Source organism: Micropterus salmoides, unplaced genomic scaffold (assembly GCF_014851395.1).
Source record: "Micropterus salmoides isolate LMB-PRFRI ecotype aquatic unplaced genomic scaffold, ASM1485139v1 Ms_hic_scaffold_13, whole genome shotgun sequence".
In the NCBI taxonomy this organism is placed as follows: domain Eukaryota; kingdom Metazoa; phylum Chordata; class Actinopteri; order Centrarchiformes; family Centrarchidae; genus Micropterus; species Micropterus salmoides.
The window spans coordinates 31,336,787-31,358,861 of NW_024040374.1; the positions used below are offsets into that span (position 1 = coordinate 31,336,787).

Sequence of the window (22,075 nt, forward strand, 5' to 3'; positions counted from 1 at the left end):
TTTAGCCAGTATGACAGAAATATATGGTACCTTAAGAGTAACGTAACACCAGCCTGAAAATTGCCTGCATTGTCCTCTGCACTCTATTGTAAATGTTAATGCTCCGTATTTGTATAGCGCCTTTCTAGTCTTTTTGACCACTCAAAGCACTTTTACACTACATCTGCATTCACCAGTCACACACTGAGCCTAAGTGCTCAAACCAAACTATCATTCACACACATTCATACACTGGCGGAACAGCCGCCAGGGGCAATTCGGGGTTCAGTATCTTGCCCAAGGACACTTCGACACACACCAGGGGGAGCTGGGGATTGAACCGCCGACCTTCAGATTAACGGCCAAATACAAATACGGAGCATTTACATTTAAAACTCTTGATAAAAGTTATTGGGGAGGGCTAAGCCCCTGATATACTTGCTTTTAACTGCATGTTCGCGTACGCAATGGCTGCCACGCGCATCCTGCGTTCCTCTGGAGCGTAGGTTGTGCACGTCTCCACAAATTAACGCTACACGTAGCGAGATGCAATTCAGCACATGAACGTGGTGCAGTATGTCAACCTGACTGGCAGGTCAGCAGCATCTCCTGTTCCACACACCAGCCCAGGTGGTGGTGGTATGCAGTTGGTTTTCCAACCGCCATTAAACACAAAAGAAGAAGGTGGTCAGCAGCAGACTTTAAAAAAAGGAGATTTATGGCGGGATGTTTACAATAAAACTCCTGGAGCTAGTCTGCAATTAGCGAGATTGTAATGATGTCTCATTAAAATCACAACCTCCTTGAGTGTCGCTATGTTTGGTTTGCTTACGTGCAAATTTGGAGGTTGTCAAGGAAGGATGATCTAGCCCTGATCTGCCCCCTAGTGGATTTACGTTTAAACCTCCAGGTACACGCAAAGCACGCAGGCAAGTATGTGAACAATGCTGTTTGCGTCACAAGCAAAACAACTTCTAGGTTCTTCTGGAGACTGCAGCTACTGGAAAGTGTGGGTTATTCTCACCTCTCTTTTTAAAAGGTTACACTGAACATTGGCACTGGACAGAAACAGTTATCTGATGAATCATCTAATACAAACGTAATTCTTCGGATGGTATGATTTTATCTCTCTTTAACTTTGTCTGCAGGAACAGCGACTGGCCTGACTGGAATCAGTTCTGTCCAACTCGGTCTGATCAGTTGTGATTCCCAAATCATGACTGTAATCTGCCTCTTTTTCCAGTTGAGCCACCAGCCTCTACCTTTGGTAAAATTTGGCTTTGAAGACAAAGGTAGTGTCTGCAAGACTCTGACATTACACATCAGAGTGAAATGATTCCCTCTTTATTCTGATCATACTGGTCAGGATGTGCTCAGGTGTGCTAATGTGTTCTCAGTCCTTACACAAATATACCACACATTGCTAACAGCAAGCCCACAGGGGCTGCCACAGGGACACTGTGTGCACTGTGGGTGTGAAATGAAAGGCAAAATCTGGAGAGGTGTAACACACTCATGGGACGTACGTTAGCAAGCATATTACGGCTTGTGTTGGAAAAAGTGACACAGACACATACACAAACACACACTTCCCAGAAGCCTATCTATACACACAAATCATGTAGCTAAATCCACATGGACATACACAAATGCACAAACACACACACCCATGCACATACATATTTGAGGGTGTATGTGACACACACAGTTCATAAGGCACATTGTGTAAAGTTCTATACAGTTGTATGAACTTTGATCCAAAAAAAAAGCTAATAAAAAAGGTAGGACTTCAGAATTCTTTATTTTCCTCAAATGTACAGTAGAGGCGAGTGTGTGGGACCTTTTAGCAGCAAAAACCCACAGATGCAGACGACAGGAGGTTGTTTTAAGGGCTGAAATATGCATGAGCTGATGAAAAAAGAGCATATTCAACGCAAGTCGAGCTTTTATCTGAAAGAGGATTAGTCACTTCCAAATGCAGAGAGCTTTCATTACACCAAACCACTCTTTCAGCGATGGATTCCAGAGACTGTTTCTCCATAAAGGCAGTAGCCCCTGTTTTTCTGGTGAGTCAAAAGGATAGATGGCTGAGCTAGGGTGAATGAAACTGATGATTTATTATTCATCTGAAGCCACCGTGTTTTCAGCAGCCTCCTTTGATTTGGCAATAGGCCATTAGTCATTAGTCGTTTTGTTGTTCTATCTCCCACTGTTTCATCAAGGTAATGTTAGTGAATAAAATTTTATTCCCAAACGAGCCGCACTGAGCCTTTTATCCTGGTAGAGAAAGAGAGCAGGGCAGCAGAGGAGCAGCTGTTGCACTGCTCTCATTTCCTTCCTCAGGTTTGGTTGATAAATGTGGACCAAACTCAAGATAGACTTATAACCAGGGAAGCATGGCGTGGGTAATGATAACAGATAGCAGTGGAGGAAGCTGAAAAAGGCTTTCCTTATGCAAAACTACAAAATACCATGAACACTAATACAATTTAACACAATCCAACAGCTCTGCATCAAATGCTGCCGCACTGAAGCTTAATGTCCGATTTTTCTTGATACCCTGTCAGAGGGGGTGGATTCAACTCAATATCTGAAGTTTATAGTGTTGTTGTTTTGCACTGCATTATATTGTAAGGTCCATCCATCCATTTTTATATCCATTTGTGCTTCAGGGTCATGGGAGGCTGGAGCCCAGCATGCATTAGGCTAGAGGCAGCACACACTGTGGACAGAGTGGCAGTGTGTCACAAGGTATGACACACATGACGCACATATCACTGGCACGTCCTGACAGTGTAAGGTGTTCGTGCTAATTTGTCCAGGTTTATATACAGGATTGGGAAGTGTTTTGTAATGATTCATTTGATGCAATATTAGGTTTGATTTCAGCGATTCAGCACAATACCAAACCAAAACCTTTGAGGAATACAAACATTCTACAGAATATATTTTTTTCAATTAACAGAATATGCTGATTTCACAAATGTTAAATTATATCTAAATACAATCAGCTGTACAAGAAAATACAATAGTCTAAAAAATGGCAAAATTCTGGTTTCATTTATGATCAAATTAAAAGTTTTTAATTAAATAAGATTATGAAATCTGATGGTGGTTGACAGTTTGATACTGTGCTACAAAAAAACACATTTCAGTTGTTACCCAGCCTGATTCAAATATAAACATGTACACCCTGAAAAATAGGGATACAGGTTTTACAGATTTAGATAGTTTTCCACAAACAACATCCTAACAGGCACATATTGTATGCATAAATGATGCACTGAGCTCCTCTCTCCTCTACTTTCTCTCCCTCTGTATGTAACCTCATCCCATTATTGCATGTTACTAACACAACTTCTCCCCTTTCTGGTAGTCTTGTGCTTTCTCGTCCCTCTCCTCTCTCCTCCTATCACTTCCTGCAGGTTTTCTGGCTCTGGAGCTGTGGAGTCTGGATCTGTGGTTGCTACAACTATTGTTACTAGTCCTGTTGTTATTATTGTTATTATAATCATTAACATTACGACTGTTATCATTAACACTATTATAAATATCTGTACCATTTTTCATTTAGTCTATAGCAACATTACCTTCACTGTCAGTACCTCTGTGTGGATATTGTGTAGGCTGCCTCCCTCCCCTCTCTCTCCTTCCATCCCTCTCTCTCTTTCTCTCTTGCCCTCTCTTTCAATTCAATTCAAATTAGCTTTATTGGCATGAATGTGTAACAACAATATTGCCAAAGCATCATACAAACTACATAAGAATAATCAACCCCATACATTTCATTAAAAAATTAATTAAAGCTTAAAAATTGTAATTAAATAATTAAATAAAACAGTAAGTGTGTGTGTTTGAAAATAAAATAAAATAAATATAATAGTAAGCATGTGTGTGTGTTAAAAAAATTTAAAAATATAAAAAATTTAAATAAAATAAATAACTAAATGAAACAGTAAGCGTGTGTGTGTGTGTGTAAAAAAAAAAATTAAACATTAAAATAAATAGGATTTATCATAACTGCAATTACTTATTTAAATCAAAGCACATTAGCCAGTCTATTAGTGACTCATAATATCTCCAAAGATAGTGTTAAATTATCAAGAATCAACATAGACAAGTGATGAGAAAAGTAGAAGCCATCATCATGTACTGCAACCTAACCTACAGTCCTGTATTAAATTGTACCATTGTTGTTGTTTAAACAATCTGCCATCCTTCCAGGACCTGTACGCCTCCAGGACTCTGAGGTGAGCAGAAAAAATTGTGGCTGACCCCTCCCACCCCAGACACAAAATGTTTTAGACACCCCTCGGGCAGGAGGCTGCAGTCCATCAGGACCAAAGCCTTATGCCACAAGAACAATTTCTTTGTGTCTGCAGTGTCCCTCATCAACAGGGCCCAGGACCCCCAGTGACACTGACTCTCATGCCCCAGGCTCTCCCTTTACAGTACAGTATGCTCATACTGTACATTTGGTCAATGCCATGTAAAAATTTAAACAACCGCCTCACTGTTTCTCAGGGAAATGAAAATTAGTGTCCATATGTTTCTGAATGTGGATCAAACGCCGGGATGCACACGCACTGCAGCACATGCTTTATTGTGAGCATGTGCAAAAGTGTCCTTATAGGCTAATCAATTTGTTTAACAAGGGAGAAAAAAAAAGTCTGCCGGAGATTTATCATACAACTCTTCCAACGGGAGTCCCTCACTTTACCCACTGAGCTAAACATGCACATGAGTACCCAACGGTTTGAAATAATTTAACTGAAATAATGTTCTGGCCCGTCATGTAACGGCTGGAAAAAAATTTGGTCCGATGTCAGACTTATTTGCTGACCCTTGCGCTAGGTCTTTCATTTGGCCCGTCTCAGCTCCAACTCTTTGTCTATTTTTGGATTAGCTGGAGTCAGGGACTGCCAAGATGGCCCTACACATCTTCTCTTCAAAAACCTATGGGTGACGTCGTGGAGACTGCGTCCATGTTTTTTACAGTATATCAGGACCCATGGCTATTTCTCAAAATGATATAGTTGTTCTCATTTACATATTTTTTTGTTTCTTTTGTCAGAATGGAACAAAGACAAACTAGCCTAGTGGCTTAATCGTGGCTGAAATGTCATCCAAGCTGCAGCGCCACATGGTAAACTAAATAGTGTTTTATAATTGTGACAACAGTTGTAAGAGCTTTCTCAACATTTAAAATGAGCGATTACAGAGTTAGAGATTTGGTTTGCTTGTAAACTGATATTAGTTATGCTGTCCTTCACATGTACTTTTTGTTTTAGTCTCTTTTTAACTTCTCTCTAATTTCCAACAGTTGTGTGGTGGAGCTAGCTAGAACTCACCAGTGTCTGTTTTCCGCTTCCTCTAGAAACTGGACCAGGTCACTTTTCTCCAGAGAGAGGTCGCTCGCTTCACGAGACTCATAGGTCAGCTGCACCCGGTAACGACCACTGTCACCCTGCAGAAAGAATCGACTGAGTCCAACTCTGCATTTATTTGAAATTACATTCACATGAAATCCCAGCAGCCGATTACATGAGGTTGACCAAGCAAGAGGACAGAAAAGAGTAAATATTGGATTGGCTTTTACTTGTCGGTGTGGGCTAAACGAACTGAAAGGATGCAGGACAGGTGCTGCGCTGGCCTTCTGTTGGACTAAGTCAGTAATAACTTGCTTGATGTTTGCCTGTCTTAAGTTGTCGACTCGAGCAAAGAGGTTTTACGTATATACGGCTATAAATATTGAGTATATTTTGGCAAACTTACTACATAACACATCGGACATCGGTGACGTTACTGTAAGTGCTTCTGCGTCAGCTGCTGTCTAGCTTTGTTGGCCAGCTTGCCACCCAAGTTTGGTATTGGTATGCTGCTGCTGGAGGAGAGCGCCGCCGCAGCCGGGAGAGAAGGCAACATAACCGGGCTCAGCAGCCTCTATGGACATAACGTTAGCTAATGGAAGAGGCAATGAGACCATAAAGGACATTTACGGAGGAAGCTGAAAAGAGAAAAAGATGTTGGCGAGAGCTACGTGAAATAAAAGGCTGCAAGACAGATGACGAGCTGGCATTCTTTCTAAATAATACTGTAATATTGCTATGTCTTGTGTTGTCACACTTGCTCACACAAAAAAACTAATCTTACATAATAGTGTTTTAAAGTTAGAGAGAGTGGTGACTCTTGTTAAATGATCTACTGTAGCTGGTCATGTCACATCACTTTCGTTGGTTGGAATCTCCCTGTTAAATATTTGTAGCAGAGTCATCATTGAGAATATTATGAAAATATGGATAAAATAAAAACAAACAAACAAATATATATATATATATATATATATATAAATACGGTAATTCATGCTGTAAAAATGAATTCTGTGAAAATGATAATAAATAACAACATAAAGTGACCTTAGTGGTTATATATTATACATAGTATAAATAAATATGAGCAGGTGATAGTGGTGTGGTGAAATCTAGCTATAAAGTTTCATAGTCATGCAGTCCATGCAGAGCTGGTTCTGATGCGAGGAAACCTGCCTGATGGTGCTCTGCTGCTCATCTCATGTCCAGGTTGTAGCTGCAGTTTGTGCACATTAATTAGGCTTCCCCTCAAAACTGTAGGGTTTCTAAGTCTTTGAGTTATGGTAAATTTTGAAGAAATGCAAAAGGTTGTTGAAAAAAGTGAAATCTGGATTTGTTCGTTAAAACTGCAGCCATCAGCTTGTTTGGGAGGTTAAACACCACAACAAGAACATCACACACACTTGATCCAATTAATTATGAACTCAAGTCCAGCATTCACTCTCCTCTTGACTGCTTGCTTATAAAAACATATAAATCAGCATAGCACAGAAAGGGATCAAAAGTAATTTGACAGGATGACTGCAAACTGCCCTCTCCTTGACAGTTTTGCGAAACGATTGACTATTTTAGTTTGTACTGTAATATTGTACAGTGTAGATGAGTATGAAGTTTTGATTACATCAATACACCACAGAAAGTTGGGTGTCTCACTTATTCTTTGCTGTCTGCAAGTTGTATTGAGTTCACAAATTCTCGATTTTTTAAAAAATGGAAATATTTGAATTTGTCATCTATCGCATGATGCAAAATTAAAAAAGAGAGTGTGTGCTTGTGTATGCCACTTACATGCTCAGTTTGTGTGTTGCTTGTGTGCCTGTGTGGCTCTCTACTGTACATCACACAGATTATCATTGGCTTCCACAGCCAGCAGACCTGTGCAGCTATAATTCTCACTGTCTTTCCTCTCTCCTCACTTTCTTCTTAAATGTCAGATGCCCACTGCTAACGAGACACATGTCCACGGGAAATAATTAAGCAGTGAAGCCTCTTTCAGGGGGATCAGAAGGGGATTTAGTAGAAAGGAGTGAAAAGTGAAGGATGAGTGGAGAGCTTTCAAGGGCCGGTGAGTGATTGTAGAAAGCTGACGTGACCCAGCAGAGCCGGAATGAGTCGAGTCGAGCTACATTTTTCATTTGAGTCAAGGTTTCAAATTGTTGGTTGGTCCTGAACTTGTCTTGTTTTAATTCAAAATGATTTGCAACTTTGAGTTTTGTAAAGTTTCACCATTAAATACATTTTAAAACTAGGCCCAGTCATGAGTGTTATATGATATCTGGGTTTGAGCTGCAATCTTGAGTGTTTCCTACATTTTTATTGTTGCCTTCCTCTTCTGAAGAGTTGGAGGACTCCTCTGCACTGGAGGGGATCGTCTCAAAGTCGTCTGCGTCCATAGAAGGGAGACGCCGCTGGACCCAGCCTGACGGGAATCAATACAGATTATTAACCACTGCAATGTACTCATAAACAAGGAGATTACTTTTCCACTTGGCAGAAGATGGTGTTTTTCCTGTTTATTGACAGGACAGCAATGATGCTGTGCAGTTAAGTAATTTGTCTTGTGAAAGCGTGATGAATCTGTTTGCAATAATTGAACCTCTAGCCAACGTTCTCATACAGAAAATGTCTCTGAAAGTAATGTAATTTATAATTATCATTGAGAGTTTGCTGGTCACTGAAACACATTCTTGGAAAATGCCACAAATGTTTAAAACAACATGTTTTCCCTGACAAGCGACCTCTTGTGGTAATCCAAATCATTGGTACAAGTATTGTAATGTTTTCTTAAGAAGGAGGTCATTGTTAATTGGTGGATGGTTTATAGCAGTGGTGGCTGGCCCTTAGAGAGTGCACCAAGTCAGAAAGCCCAATGAACCATTTTTATATTTGATTTTTAAATATACAATAACAATAATAATAATCAGTGTTGGGCAAGCTTGGAAAATGTAGTGAGCTAAGCTACTAGCTTATTTTTGTTACTGATGTATGAGGACTTGTTGACCAAAAGTACACTTATTTGGCTACAGAACTCTTGGACTGTGCTGCACAAGCTGTTTGGAGCTGTTTGGAGAGGGAACTAGTGGTAGCATTCCAGCTGCCTCCATCTAACTCTACTTCTTTAAGATCGATCTATGGGTAGAAATCAATATCTGCAGAAAGAAGATGAAGTTATGGATTAGAAACTATGGAAAGAAGACAATACTAAAACAAACTATATGTTAACACTGAAATCAATTCCACCAAGAAGACAACCACACACAAATGAGTCCTCCTATGTGGTTACCTGGTTGGGAGGTGGATCTAGGGAAAGCTGAGGTGTCACTAGCAGCAGTAGCAGTGCTGCTAATCATGCTCTGACGTTTCCCGACTGCAGCCATAGCACCACGCAAAGTATCTGGAGGGAAGCCAAATGCTTTATACCATACTTTTCATCATGATCGTCCCTTAACATCGTCAACCAAAAGTTAAAACATGAGGGTCGTGATAGATTCAGTGTAATGAGATTCAGTCTTTCTAGTAAAGAGAGCAGTGCAACTCTACTCATGCAGAAATCAACCAAGTAGTCAATGGGCCTAAAAACCAACAAACCCCTCAACACACAAAAACTACAACAAAATATTTTATCTGATTCTCTTTGATGCTCATGCATTTTGAAACGTCACATCACAAATCACAACAAGTCAACACAGCAGGCCAGAAATGGAAAATTCGAAAAGTGAGCAAGCACATATCATCCACAAATACAAAAAGAGGTGCCTAATTAACCAAACAACAGGCTAAAAGGCCCAGCATGCTCGAAGACTGTACATTATATACATGCCCTATTTTTGCATGTCCATATACCTTCATAACCAAAGGGAGTGGGGTCACTCTTTATCTCGTGTCTCTTGCTCTTTATGCTAGCAGAGAGGGGACCTGGCCAGAGGAAATAACATGCAACCACAAGCATAATTAGATACTGACAGCATTACCCACAAACCCCCTTTAGACAACAAGCCCTTCAGACATGAAACCTGCAACATTATCTGTTAAAATAACAGCTTTTTGACACACACACATTATATATATATATATATATACACATATGTTTGTTATGACAGACCATTATGAAAAGAACCACAATCGTATGATAATTGTCACTGTCATCTGGTACACAGAGGTAGCAGTGGCCTACTGGGGAACAGCAATAATGGGAAAGAGTATATCAAGAGAAAACTCTGTTCTCAGTTCTCTTTTACCTGTTGCACAAGTACGTTTTAAAAATGTAGGCCGCTGAACGACTGACTTAATTAATGACCATCATGAGAGTTGGAAGACTTGAGAGTTGTTTGCTGGATATTCTTACTGGCATAAATGGAAGTTGAAGTCTTTACTTTTTGTGAATAAAATAAACAAAATACATTTTTGAGGGTCATCAGGTGTGAAATAAATTATCTTTCTTGGATTAAACGGACTTGATTTTCTTCAGCACAAAAAACATCAACGTCAAATTTTGAATGTTTTGGATTAATTTGCTGCATGTTAAATACCTCCTTCTGTGTATTTAACCTTGTGCATGCTATAGCTGTGTGTTAATATGACAGCATTAAATTGAATCTTTGTTAGTGCATAAAGTGTTTTGTATATACAGTATTACTAGGTCCTATACCTGCTATAACTTTTACAGATATGTTACTCAAGGGCCTTATTCAAATGTGAAACCATCCTGTAAAATGCTAGTACATTTGCAGAGTGCAGTACTTGTCTGAAAAGGGGTCTTTTTCACAGCAGACATTTTGACTCTTCATAGTAGGAAAAGCACAGGCGTTACTAACAACATTAACAATGGCTCGGTTTTCCAAGTTAGCCATGATACACATGAACAGCATGAACAATACAAGGAACCTGAAATTAAAGTGACTAAACAGAATTCAGTCATCATTCATTTTATTATTTACGCCAGCTTTTTCCCTACAGTGAGATGTTAAAATGTCTTTTTCTGGAATAATAAACAAGTTAATTATCCTCAATTTGTAAATGGGATTAACAACACTGAGATTAGGAAAATCAACCCCACCAGGGCCACTTACTAAATCTGCATGATACATACATGTATAAAATAAGGGTACATTGTGGCATACTTATAGTATAGTGCAGCTGTGTGTTTCCTGATATTAGTGCACAAGGGGGATGACATTTCAAAATAAGATGCCAAAAAGCTACAGCCTCATTCCGAGCTGAGCACTTCACAGCCATCATAGCGCTCTCATCAGTCCTATGTTATTGAAAAAGAAAAATACCATAAAAATAAAGAACAAACTGAGTGGGAATAGTTCAAGGGACAACTTCAATAGTTCTTCTCTGGTGTTTTTAATTCCCCTCCTGCCTCTCATCTGTATTCCTGCAGTAAATTGCACTTCTACTGCCACTATGCTACATTCCAAATGTCATCTCATCAAAATTCTTATTCCCTTGCTTCCTTCAAACCCACCTGAACACTGTTTTCTCATCTTTTAATTGGAACACATTTTTCTACCTCAAAATTAACCCTGAATATATCATATAACAATTCTAAGCATTCCTCCTACTGGGACAGCTATGGCTTAGAGGTGGAGTGGGTCGCCCACTAATCTGAAGATGTGCAGTTTGATGCCTGGTGTGGGAGTGTGTGTGTGAGAATGATTCGTTTCTTTGATGGAGCAGTTGACACCTTGCATTGCAGCCTCTGTCATCCGTGTATAAATGGGGTGAATGTGACATGCACTGTAAAGCGCTTTAATCTCTGCTAAGCTGAAAACACCACTGTCACCTAGCAAAGAAATGTTTTGTTTGTATTGGCCTTTCTTTACTTTATAATAATCTGACCAAAGGTCTTCATTTACTCACCATTGTATTCAACACTGCACCACAGAATGAGCCTATCAAGAAATGCAGGGTAATAATTAGCCTTCTACCTGTTGAGCTGCACCACTCTGTGAACAGCATCTGTGCACATTCAGTAGTTGGCTGTGCACCTGACTGTGTAAGAGTACTGAATGTGAACAGAACAGAGAAAGACATAGAGTACAGAGTGTAAAAGCAAGATGTAGCAATAAGGCAAAACGTGGAGGCAGGAATACTTTGGACTAATCAGGTACCTTTTGTGCGTCTCGTAGCGAAGGAGGAGGAGGAGGAGATGAGGTGAGAGAGAAGCGGCGGGCAACCTCTGCCTCCTTAGCAGCAGGCTCTATAGCCGGAGAGGGGTCAGGAAGGAGGAAGAGACGTGGAGAAAGAAAGCGCAAAATGGAGTTAAGGGAGAGGCAATGAAGAAGCAGGGGAGGATGACAGAGAGATGGGGCGTTACATAGAATGCAAATGAAAGGTGACAGCGTAACACAGAATAACACAAGGGAAGATGTTATTGGCTTAATATGCTTCACACCCTTTTGGCGCTAATCTTCACATCAAAACACAAGATTTTAAACCTCTTAATACAATTATAAAGATACTACTACTACTTCTTCTATGTAATAATAATATTAATGATTTATAATAAAATTAATAATAGCAGTTTATCTCCCGAGGACTTATCAAACATTGCAAATTGTTTTAAAAGAGACCTTACAAGTGAAATCCATGAAAAATAACAATGGTTCAAGCAAATGGAAAGAGGAAACAGGAATGCAACAAAATCCTTAAATAAAAACAAAAAAAAACAATACAACACAATGGAGGTGAATAATGTTTCACTTCCTCTGGATAATCCACAAAACACACTGGGAACATTTGTCATCAGACATTGTTTCTATTAAGACACATTCCTGTAATTTTTCAGCGTTCGCACCTCCATTGTATTGGGGTGGACAGATACTTCAAAACCTCTGCATGGCTAGATACTATAAGAAATCCATAATCCATTTGGGCTATTAACATATGTTAGAAGAGGTAAACGACAAATTTCTCATATGTCATGGCTTCAGTACAGGAGCAACATGTCTGCCTGCCCACGTGCTTCAACTACACACTTACGCTTAAAGGGAACCTATTATGCTAATTACCAGAGGCGAGTTCTTTCAGGAGGACGGGGCGGAAACGTGAGTCAGAGATGGAGAGGGGAGTTTGTTGTGTAACACAGAGGAACGGCCAGCAAGCCTTTAGTTCCAAACATCAATCCAACACTACACTATGCACTGCTTATTCAGCTTGTTAGCATCTTGCAGACTCAGCTGATCAGAGCCCCAGAGATTCTGTCCCCTAGCTTCATTGAGATTCAGCCGGCTAGCACAACAGAGACTATGATATTCAGTACCAAAGAGGTACCGCCAGTCCCGCCTGGTTCTCTGTCAGCCGTCCGGCCGACTCCTGCTCTACGTGTCCAGTCGACGGTTGTTCCTGCTCCTGCTCCCTGTGTCCACTTCCTGACTCTGCTGAATATTGTAGAGCTGTGAAACAGTACTTGAGGAACCCCCAAACCTGATCAACAAGTCTGCTGTGGAGGATGCAACATTTTAAGACTTGGGGGAACCTCACCCATATAATAGGTTACTGACGCAGTCAAGAAGCTCAGGTGTGGATGAGATTCACCATGAGATACTAAAGGCCCTGGACATTGTTGGTCTGTCTTGACTGACCTTTACAGTGTCACGTGGAGGTTGAAGACAGTGCCTGTGGTGTGGCAGAGCGCGTGGTGGTTCGCATTTTTAGAAAGGGGGGCCCAAAGGGTGTGCTCCAGTTATTGGGGTATCACACTGCTGTGCCCAACTGGATGCCCAATTATACCTGATGCAACTTAGTGGCTTCAGTGTAAATGACTGGGGTTAAACATCTCGTAAACCTGCCGGCTGAACTCAAGCTCCGTCCCATGGTTGAGTTGGAACGCTGTCACTGTAGAAAAGAGCCAGCCATGGTGTGAACCTGCAAGTCACAGGACGGAGCAGACAGAATGGCCCTTTCAGTCCTTTCTTCAGTGATCTAACATGTTGGGCTTACTGAGCGGCCAACGCAGCAGTGAAGCAAAGGAAGCTGCAGAGAGCACATCAACATCTACCATCGACTCAGCATTCATTATCATCTCATACAGCAGACAGGAGTGTGCATATACTGTATAAATGTTAAGTGTGTATGTATCAATTGTACTTACTGCATGAAGACCAAATATAAATACAATCAGTTCATACTATGGGCCTGATTTACTAAAGATTTGCCTGAGTAAAAACGTGTGCAAACTTGATATCACCAACAAATCAACACATAAGCTGATCTACTAACGGTGTGCACGGAGAATGAAGTCTTTCAAAAGTGCAAGATAGCACCTGTTTATTTGGTACTTTTGCCTTAATGAATATGCAATTTGGGGCGTAACATGAAAATACATTTATTTACTACATGTAATGTGATCTACCAAGCCTAAACACAATTTCATGTGAGTACAACAGCCTCTGTATTTAATATATTTGATACGTTGCGCAGAGATGGCTTCTGTTATTGTTACCAGAAGGAGACACAATCAAAGAAAATGTAGAGAAATTAACATTAGATAATATTATTCTATATCCAGTGTATTGAAATACAATTATTTTAATTTATTTATTCGATGAACTATATGAACAGAATGTCTTTTGTATTCTCTTTTAGCTTTGATAATACTGTTGTATTAACATTTATGCCAATAAAGCAAATTTTGTTTCGACCTGACTTCTTTCACAACCCATTGTAGGTATCGGAGAGGGAATGGGGCTTTGGGGGTACAGGGACAGAGTCATGAGATCTTGGAGCGACCGAGCATCTGCTGGCATTTCCTGGCGTCTGGAACATTCCAGCATACTGTAGCTGTTTCTGCTGGGGTTTCCCAAAGCAGTTTTTCAGGTGTGCTGTCCCAAGTACTTAGTACAATCTCAGACAGGATGGGCAGGTACATATGATTTCCACATACTCGGGACGCACTGAATTAAACAAACTAAGGTTTTCACGCAGTGGCTGCTTACCCTCCCGACTCTCCATGGCAGAGAGCATTAAAACACGCAAAACCCTTATTTAAATACTCCCACCTCCATTGTGTTTGCTCCTGTTGTCATCTACGCAATAATTCTTTTTAAATCACCCATAACAGGTACTAAAATTGCATGTGCAATATTTTAGAATGGACATGCAATTTAGTAGTCTTTATTCGGGACGTTAGTAAATCCGTCCCTGAGTACTACACAAAGTGAAGGCTGATGTCATTACTTGCTAGGATGACATAAATTTAGACCACCATTCCAAAACCACAGGCATGAATCTTGTAACGATTGTGACTCTAATTTCGTGATGCTGATCCACTCTCTCTGCTGGCTACCAGTTACCTGCTGATTACACACACCTGCCTAAGTATACTGCAGTGCATCTACGCTGCCTCGCCAGTTTAACACCAGCAAGCTACATCAACTATTTAGTCAACTTCAGCCACAGCCTGTCCAGTGACATCTCAGCTCTCTTTACAATAAACATCTTTTTATACTTTCAACTGCCTGGTCTGAAGACATTTGGGTCCCATATCTTCTAATCTTAACAAATCTGCTGCTATAACAGGCCTCACCTCTTCTGGTTTCAGGGATTTGCTCCCATTGAGTCACAAGACCATTAGTGAGGTCCAATAATGACGCTGGGTGATAAGGCCTGGCTCCCAGTCTGCATTTCAGGTTATTCAAAAGGTGATGGATGGGCTTGAGGTCAGGGTTTTGTATAGGCCAGTCAAGTTCTTCCCATTAAAATGATAAAAAGTATAGGCTATATAGTCTACATCCTGTACATTTACACTGATTTAATCAGTAAAACAGTCATGTCATACTCACGATTTTACTTTTATAATACACATACTGTTCTCATGCATTTTTTTGTTTTGCTGTTCTTTCATTTGGTGCTAAGCTACTGTCAATTAAACTGGAAATGTACACTAGAGTACATTTATTAAGACAATAGGCACATACGAATTGAATTAACAGCAAACAGCACATTAAAACAGCAGCAGATCAGAAAACAGGGGGGCTTCTTACTAAAATATGGCCAACTATAGTCACAATACAGGAAATTAGTAATAAAGCCTTTCACTAATAAAAGCCTCATTCCAGTAAAGGCCTGCCATTCCACTTGAAATATCATATGTAGTTGGAAGTTTCATAAAAGAACTTTCTACATTTCATTTTCACTTACTTCCCTCATGAGGATTATTGTGGGCTTTGGACATCTTTGCTTGTCTAGTAAACTGACTCCATTACCTGAGCCACCCACCTCACTTGTCTCATTAGGAGCATGTGTGGCTGTAACATGGAAAGCAGAACCTGGAATCAAACTGCATCCTCCTCCACAAATGTTAATACGCTTTCAAATGTCAAGAGAGTTGAATATAAGAAGGTGGCATTTTGTGCAGCGCTGTGCCGCAGAATTTAGCCAAGCCGCTGGCACTGTCACCACTGGCCAGATTCTGAAGCTGACTCTCTTTCTGTGCATCTGTCTGTCTGCAGCCTCCCTGTCTCTTTAACAGTTACCTGTCACACTCTTTCGTAAATCACAGTTTCCTTGTTGTAGTGCGGGGAGATGCATACTGACATGAACATATAAAAGCCGAGGACGGGGAGTAGAGGGAGACTGACAACGAGTTAAACTGATCAACTGAAATGTATCTACTATTTGAGGAAGAAAAGGGAGAGGACAGCAGTAGTTGTGTGACTGGAGAGTGGGGAATGACCTACAAATGACAGAGGCAACATATACGCTGCTGCTGTTCAGGATGATGATGAATATCATTATGATGAAGATGACGACAGCAGTCGTCAACAGATGAAGGAAACAAGGAACAAACAATGAGCTCAAGAGTATTGACAAAGATGCCACTAATGATGATGATGATGATGATGATCAGGAAGAAGGCGGCATAGGCAAGCACTCAATGAATCGCATCATGCTGTTACCTGCTGGAAGAGACCTCCTGTTAGAAAGTCCCTGCAAGGTGAAGCGTTTCCTAGCGTTAGCAGTTGAGTGACCTGATTGGTTGACTGAAGCATCAACTGAGTGGGAAAGCAAGAGGGAGCAGGAATTAGTACAGCAGGAAAAGAAAGAAAGAGTGGGCTTTGAGTGTTGTTTGGAAATGCTCTATATTGGTGTCAACCGTCCCTTACCTTTACCTTCATAGCAGCATTGGGGATTGGGAGAGGATTGTGTGTATGTGTGTGTGTTTGCGCGCATGTGAATGCAGTGTGCAAAGCCAATTCTAATGCTGTGTTTGAAACAGGCTAAATTGCTGTCTCAGAAGGTGTCTAACAGGACAGCGAGGCATCGAGTGCTGTTCTAAATAGCTCGAAAGATCTCTTCCTGTCTCCTAAGATGCCTTCGAACGGCCGGTTTTGAAGGCAGCATCGATGGTGACTTGATGGCCTATCACCCATAAACCATGCGGCTGCGGCAGGAGAAGCTTATGAAAACTGCTCAGGAGGGCGGAAAACAAGCTTTTAGTAGTTTTCTCGCTTCGATTTTTGTAAAGCTAGCGAGAACTAAACACTAACTATCATATTAGGCCGTGACTGTAACCAACCAAGTTTGTTCAGTATGATTTTTGGAGGCGTCTGTTAGCTATTTGGGTAGTTAGCTGATGCTAAGGCTAGCGTCTCTACTGACAGCCAGAAGACTGTGTGCTGACCAAGCGTTGCAGCAAGTGCTGCCCTAGAAAGCTGTTCGAAACCAATTTTAACAGAGATGCCTTCACTTGAAAGTTATGCCTTCTGAGGCAGCTGTCTATTATGGTAGCGAAGCAGCGAGGCAACTGCCTTCCGTTTTGAACACAGCCTAAATTAGAGCAGGGGATGAATGAAGCAAAAATTCCTGAAGAAAGCAGAGAAACTAAGTGTGTACAAGATTACTTACAGCTACTAAGAGGTTCTTTTGAACAAAATATGAGACCCAAATATCAACATAACAAATACATCAATCCACGCTGACTCTATGTTCACAGGTAGAGTCACATTCACACTAGATTGGTTAAATTTGTGAGCAGGAACAAGCTGATGTTGAACTGCCTGTAACTTGGCAGAGGAACTGGCTGTGTCTGTAGATGTCACGACAAAATTGACAGTTTGGCAGCAAAGTTAGGAAGACTGCTTTCTGTCATCTCTAACTTCCTCTGTGATCACTCATTGTAAATGTGGATATAGCTGATCACAGAGCTGTTGTCACTAACCCGTATTAATGTTGTTTTTGTCAGACTACATTGCAATTATAAAATAATGATTTGATCAAAAACAATATTTGTCTTTAAGTTTCAGTATATGTATCCTACATCATAGTATATTATATGCTGCTTCTACAATGATGTCTTCTTATAAATGATCTATAAAATTAAATCACTAGCTTATATTGAAACTGACTGATCAAGCCTCAGTTCCATTGTGAGCTTTCCGGTTTCAGCACCTCAGGATAGCTGTGCAGCTGAAAGGACAGTTTGTGTAAATTCTCTGTAACAAATCGCTTGGTAACAAATGTACATGTATCATATGTACGTTTTGTTAATAGGAAGATAGATAGATAGATGGTGGGTTTAGTGGAAACTTGATGCGCAGCCTGCATGAACTGTCATAGAGTACACATTTACTAGAAGACAATGAGAAAGCAATCTTGACATCTCTCTGATGTCTTTGGTTTCTGTGCCAACTGTAAATAAATTCACCTTATGATCAGACAGAACATCCAGATGCAAAAAAAGAAAAAGAAAAAGAAAAAAAGAAAAAGAAAAAAAGACAAGACATCATGTTGCGCTCAGGTTTCCCTATAGGCCGGGCGTAACATAAGGAAAACATGCAGTCCCCACTTAGCGACTATACTATTATACTAGACTATTTTTATTTACTGCAAACCTCTTTATTCACCAAGGAAGTTTTCCTACTTTATTCTGGTCGGTGTTTACATCCCACCTCATTCCTGTATGATTGGTCCCTGGCTGACCAGATGACTTCCACGGAACACATCCAGACTTTCTGCACATTGTTGGGGACTTTAACAGAGCAAAAATCACTCAAAAACTGCCGAAATACAGACGGCACATTAAGTGTCCCACCAGGCATAAAAACACACTGGACCATCACTAAACCATATCAAGGGCTCTGTCCCCCGTGCAGCTTTGGGACTCATTCACTGTCTGGGGGGTGGTGAGGGCGCATAGATAAGATGCTTGCCTTTGGTGTGGAAGACCTGGATTCCCACTGTAAGACATTCACCATTGTGTCCCTAAGCAAGACACTTTACCCCTAGCTGCTCCTGTGGTCAAGACTGTGAGGAGATGGACCAAAAAGACAAAGCTGGAATTACAAACCCTGCACTGATTATTTAGTATTTCTGAGGCTGCAGCTACAGGCCTATAGCAGATAATCTCACACACACCGGGACATCTTATATATCTGCTTTTGTGAGGACATGTGCATGCCAACTAAATAACTGAACCATTGCAATCATCCAATCAATTCTCTGTACATCCCTCACTGTCTGGTTTGATTGACCATCAAACAGGACAGGGACAGACTACAAGAGACAGTCAAGATCACAGAAAGAAATCATTGTAGACATCTGTCATCACTGCTGCCCCTCCATTCTGGACATCTCCAGATTCAGGAAACATCACTGCAGCCCCTGCACACCCTGAACACACCCTGTTCCAACTTCTCCTCTCTGGTGGCCGCTACAGGTCACTGTACGCCAAAGCAACCAGAAACAATAACAGTTTCTTTCCAGTTATCACTATGATGAAGGGTTTAATCAATTATATACTGTAAATTCTCTCCATGCACGATGTAGTGCGAAGTGCATCTGTTTTATGAATTTCAAAAACACTTGCAAATACTATTAACAATGTGCACTAAGCTAACTGTGAAAAGTGAAGATACTAACTTAAAGGTCCCATATTATGTTAATTTTCATGTTCAGAATTTTACTTTGGGTGTCTAATAGAAAATCTTTACTTACTTTAGTGTTTAAAAACATGTTATTTTTCTCAGCACCTCTATTCTCTCTGTCTCTGTCTGAACCCTCCGTTTGAGCTCCCGTCCTGATGCTGACTTGGGGAACCTGAAGGCTTCACACTTAATGTCCCATCAGTTTACAGTTTATTTCACTTAATCCAGGAGGCAATGGAAGATGTTTGTTACTAAAGAGTTTGTTTGGGTTGGAGTCTAAGGTAACACGTGACCTCTCACCTCTCTTCTGCCTCATGTTAGGGCTAGGGTTGGTCCTCCTGAAGCCTGACTCTGGACTTGATGAATCAGACTGTCTCAGCATCATCTTACGCACAGTCCTGTTGGAGTAGAGGAACAGGTAAAAATGGAATGAGCAAATTGTTAAATGCTAAAGCAGAATCCCTACAACTTAATTTCCCACTATCCTTATGTTCCCCATGAAAATATGTTTATATTGAATCAGCTGATGGCTCACCTCATGGGGGCCCCATAGATGTTGAGCTGGCTGGCTTCTGTGAACACAAGAGAGACATAACATTTTACTGTTCATTCATTGACAACATTGTTTCTTCAGTGCCATAAGGCTCCACAATGTGCCACATGACTATGACGGAAATTATTTATATGTGCATTTTCTAAACGGCCACCAACATGATTAGTGTCTGGTAAAGTCTGGTAAACAACTAAAACTACTTTGTTAAGGTTAGGGAAACATACACTGTTAAAAGAACCAATGTTGAGATTAGATGTGAACTATATATATATATATATAGTCACATATTTAGAAAACAACTTGGAAAATACTATTTTTCAGATGTGCATCAGTTATTAAAGGCTCTGTACTCAATTAAAAGCACGTATGCATATGGTAATAACAGCCATCACATCTAAGCTACTTTCACCAACCAGTATTTTGAGATACCTCATTGTGTTCTGCAGAAAGAATTGGGGAAGAACTGCACACATTTGTTAATGGCTTTGTTGCAGTCCCTCATCTGGTAAATGGACTACACTTATTCAAAGCACTTTATACTACATGTGAAATTCACACATAGTGCAGTAGCTGCCTACAGGAGCAATTTGGGGTTCAGCATCTTGCCCAAGAACACTTGGACTGCAGAGAGGAGCCAGCAACCTTCCGATTAGTGGATGACCCTCATGAGGTAGGGCTCAGCTGACTGAAACTGTCTGAAAGCTCCGCCTCTTCTCAGATGTCTAAACAGACTCTTGTCTGGTATTATTGATGACTGGAAAAAAAAACACAGAAAATCTTTTTTTTTCTTGGAATATTATGTCCCTTCCTGGCATTTTAATGGATTTATTTTTATCTATAATGGCAAACATAATGAATGCATTTCCTTCCATCAACCCCTGACCTCCTCCAGAGTAGACTTTGTCCCTCTAGCACGACGTCACCCAACCTAATTTGCTCCCATCATAATTACTACAGCTGCTAGAGGGCTTTGTCACCTCATTGTAAACAGATGTTGTTTTGGGGCACTTACTGAAATGACTGATGCCATGGTTTTTGGGAGGATAATCTTTAATACAATTATGTAAAATTATTCATGAAACATTGCTTGATTAAAATAAAAACTCTTTGACAATTTGACAAGGCGATGGATGTGCTCAAATGTAATCCTAATGTCTTATTTAAAAAAACACATACATTTTCTTCTTTTTCACAAAAATATAACAAAAAAGACTTTCCACCTCATCTCCCAGCCCTAGCTGGACCCAGTTCAGCACACAGATCCAAGAGCATGGCTCACAGGAATCTAAATCAACGTATTAGCCAGTCATCATCATGGGCCAGAAAATCTTCATGGTCCCTCATGGACACTCTCTAATCCTTCCATTCACGTTGTCCTCTGCAGTGCCATAATGCAGTCATACAGCATTACGCACGATTGTCACGCAGTATGTTTACAGCACAAATATCACTGATGGTTTGAATGTTTGAATGGTAAACTGACAATGTGTGATATGACATGAAATTAAATGTCAGAGGCATCATTATACCAATTGACCCTTCCCTAAGCCCCGCCCCACTTAGTTACTGTTGATAAGTCCAACAAACTGTTGGCGCTGCCACTGTCTATTACTGCACTCCCCAGAGAAATATTGTCCAATTTGTTGGAAAAAGCGATCTCAGAAAGAAGCAGACAGTTTTGCAGTTGCATTGTGCATGTGAAGGTTGTCTTCAGGCTGTCGGACTGACTCAAACTGACTCAAATGGAAGTGAAAAAAAATGAAAGAGAGAAGCTAAAGACTACTGATCACACAGTACAAGTGAATCACCGCATCCCCCGACGATTGAGACAAAAGACAACAATATGAATGATCAACACTGTTCCTGTAAAGCTGGGTAGGCCTCTATTCATTATTACAATCATTAAAAAGCAGAACAGTAGGGCTTTATTACATTACATTCAGTAGGAAGTTAGCTAGTGTTAGCTAACTAACATTAACATTAGGAACAATCCACATCCAACATTTTTCTGGATTTATTTTAGGTTTTGGAAAGAGAATAAATCGTACTTCTCCTTTCAACCTCTCTAGGTAGCAACTGTAACTATTACAGTGCCCCAGAAACAGCGTTTGACCAGATCTTAGAAAAATACAGCCAAAACGACTCTTTTTGCATTAGAGTCAATGGAGCGCATCCATGAAAGTGTCGGACCTCAGTTAGAGCGAGTCCTATACTGACCTGTGATTGGCCAGCTAAGTATTCTGGGCGTGACTTAGCAAAGGGTCAATTCAATTTTATTTTGATATTAAACATCTTATACATAC

The 22,075-nt window shown here is 40.5% G+C and overlaps 1 protein-coding gene across 8 annotated transcripts in view; it reads right to left on the reverse strand.

Annotated features, from left to right (window-relative positions):
* The window catches only part of mcf2l2 (MCF.2 cell line derived transforming sequence-like 2), a 129,097-nt gene that overhangs the window by 1,500 nt on the left and 105,522 nt on the right, over positions 1-22,075 (reverse strand). The window contains exons 26-31 of one of the 8 annotated variants that reach the window (XR_005444154.1): positions 19,755-19,791; positions 19,520-19,617; positions 16,253-16,348; positions 11,465-11,553; positions 7,658-7,767; positions 5,331-5,446 (exon numbers count right to left, since the gene is read on the reverse strand). Coding sequence is in view for 5 of the 8 variants with exons in the window: in XM_038716842.1 (XP_038572770.1) it covers positions 5,331-5,446; positions 7,658-7,767; positions 8,632-8,742; positions 9,192-9,263; positions 19,520-19,617; positions 19,755-19,791 (544 nt within the window). In the remaining 3 variants the exon portion in view is untranslated. Of the gene's footprint in view, positions 1-5,330; positions 5,447-7,657; positions 7,768-8,631; positions 8,743-9,191; positions 9,264-11,464; positions 11,554-16,252; positions 16,349-19,519; positions 19,618-19,754; positions 19,792-22,075 lie in introns of those variants that run through there. The other 7 variants (XM_038716842.1, XR_005444156.1, XR_005444155.1 and 4 more) reach the window with 7 other exon arrangements.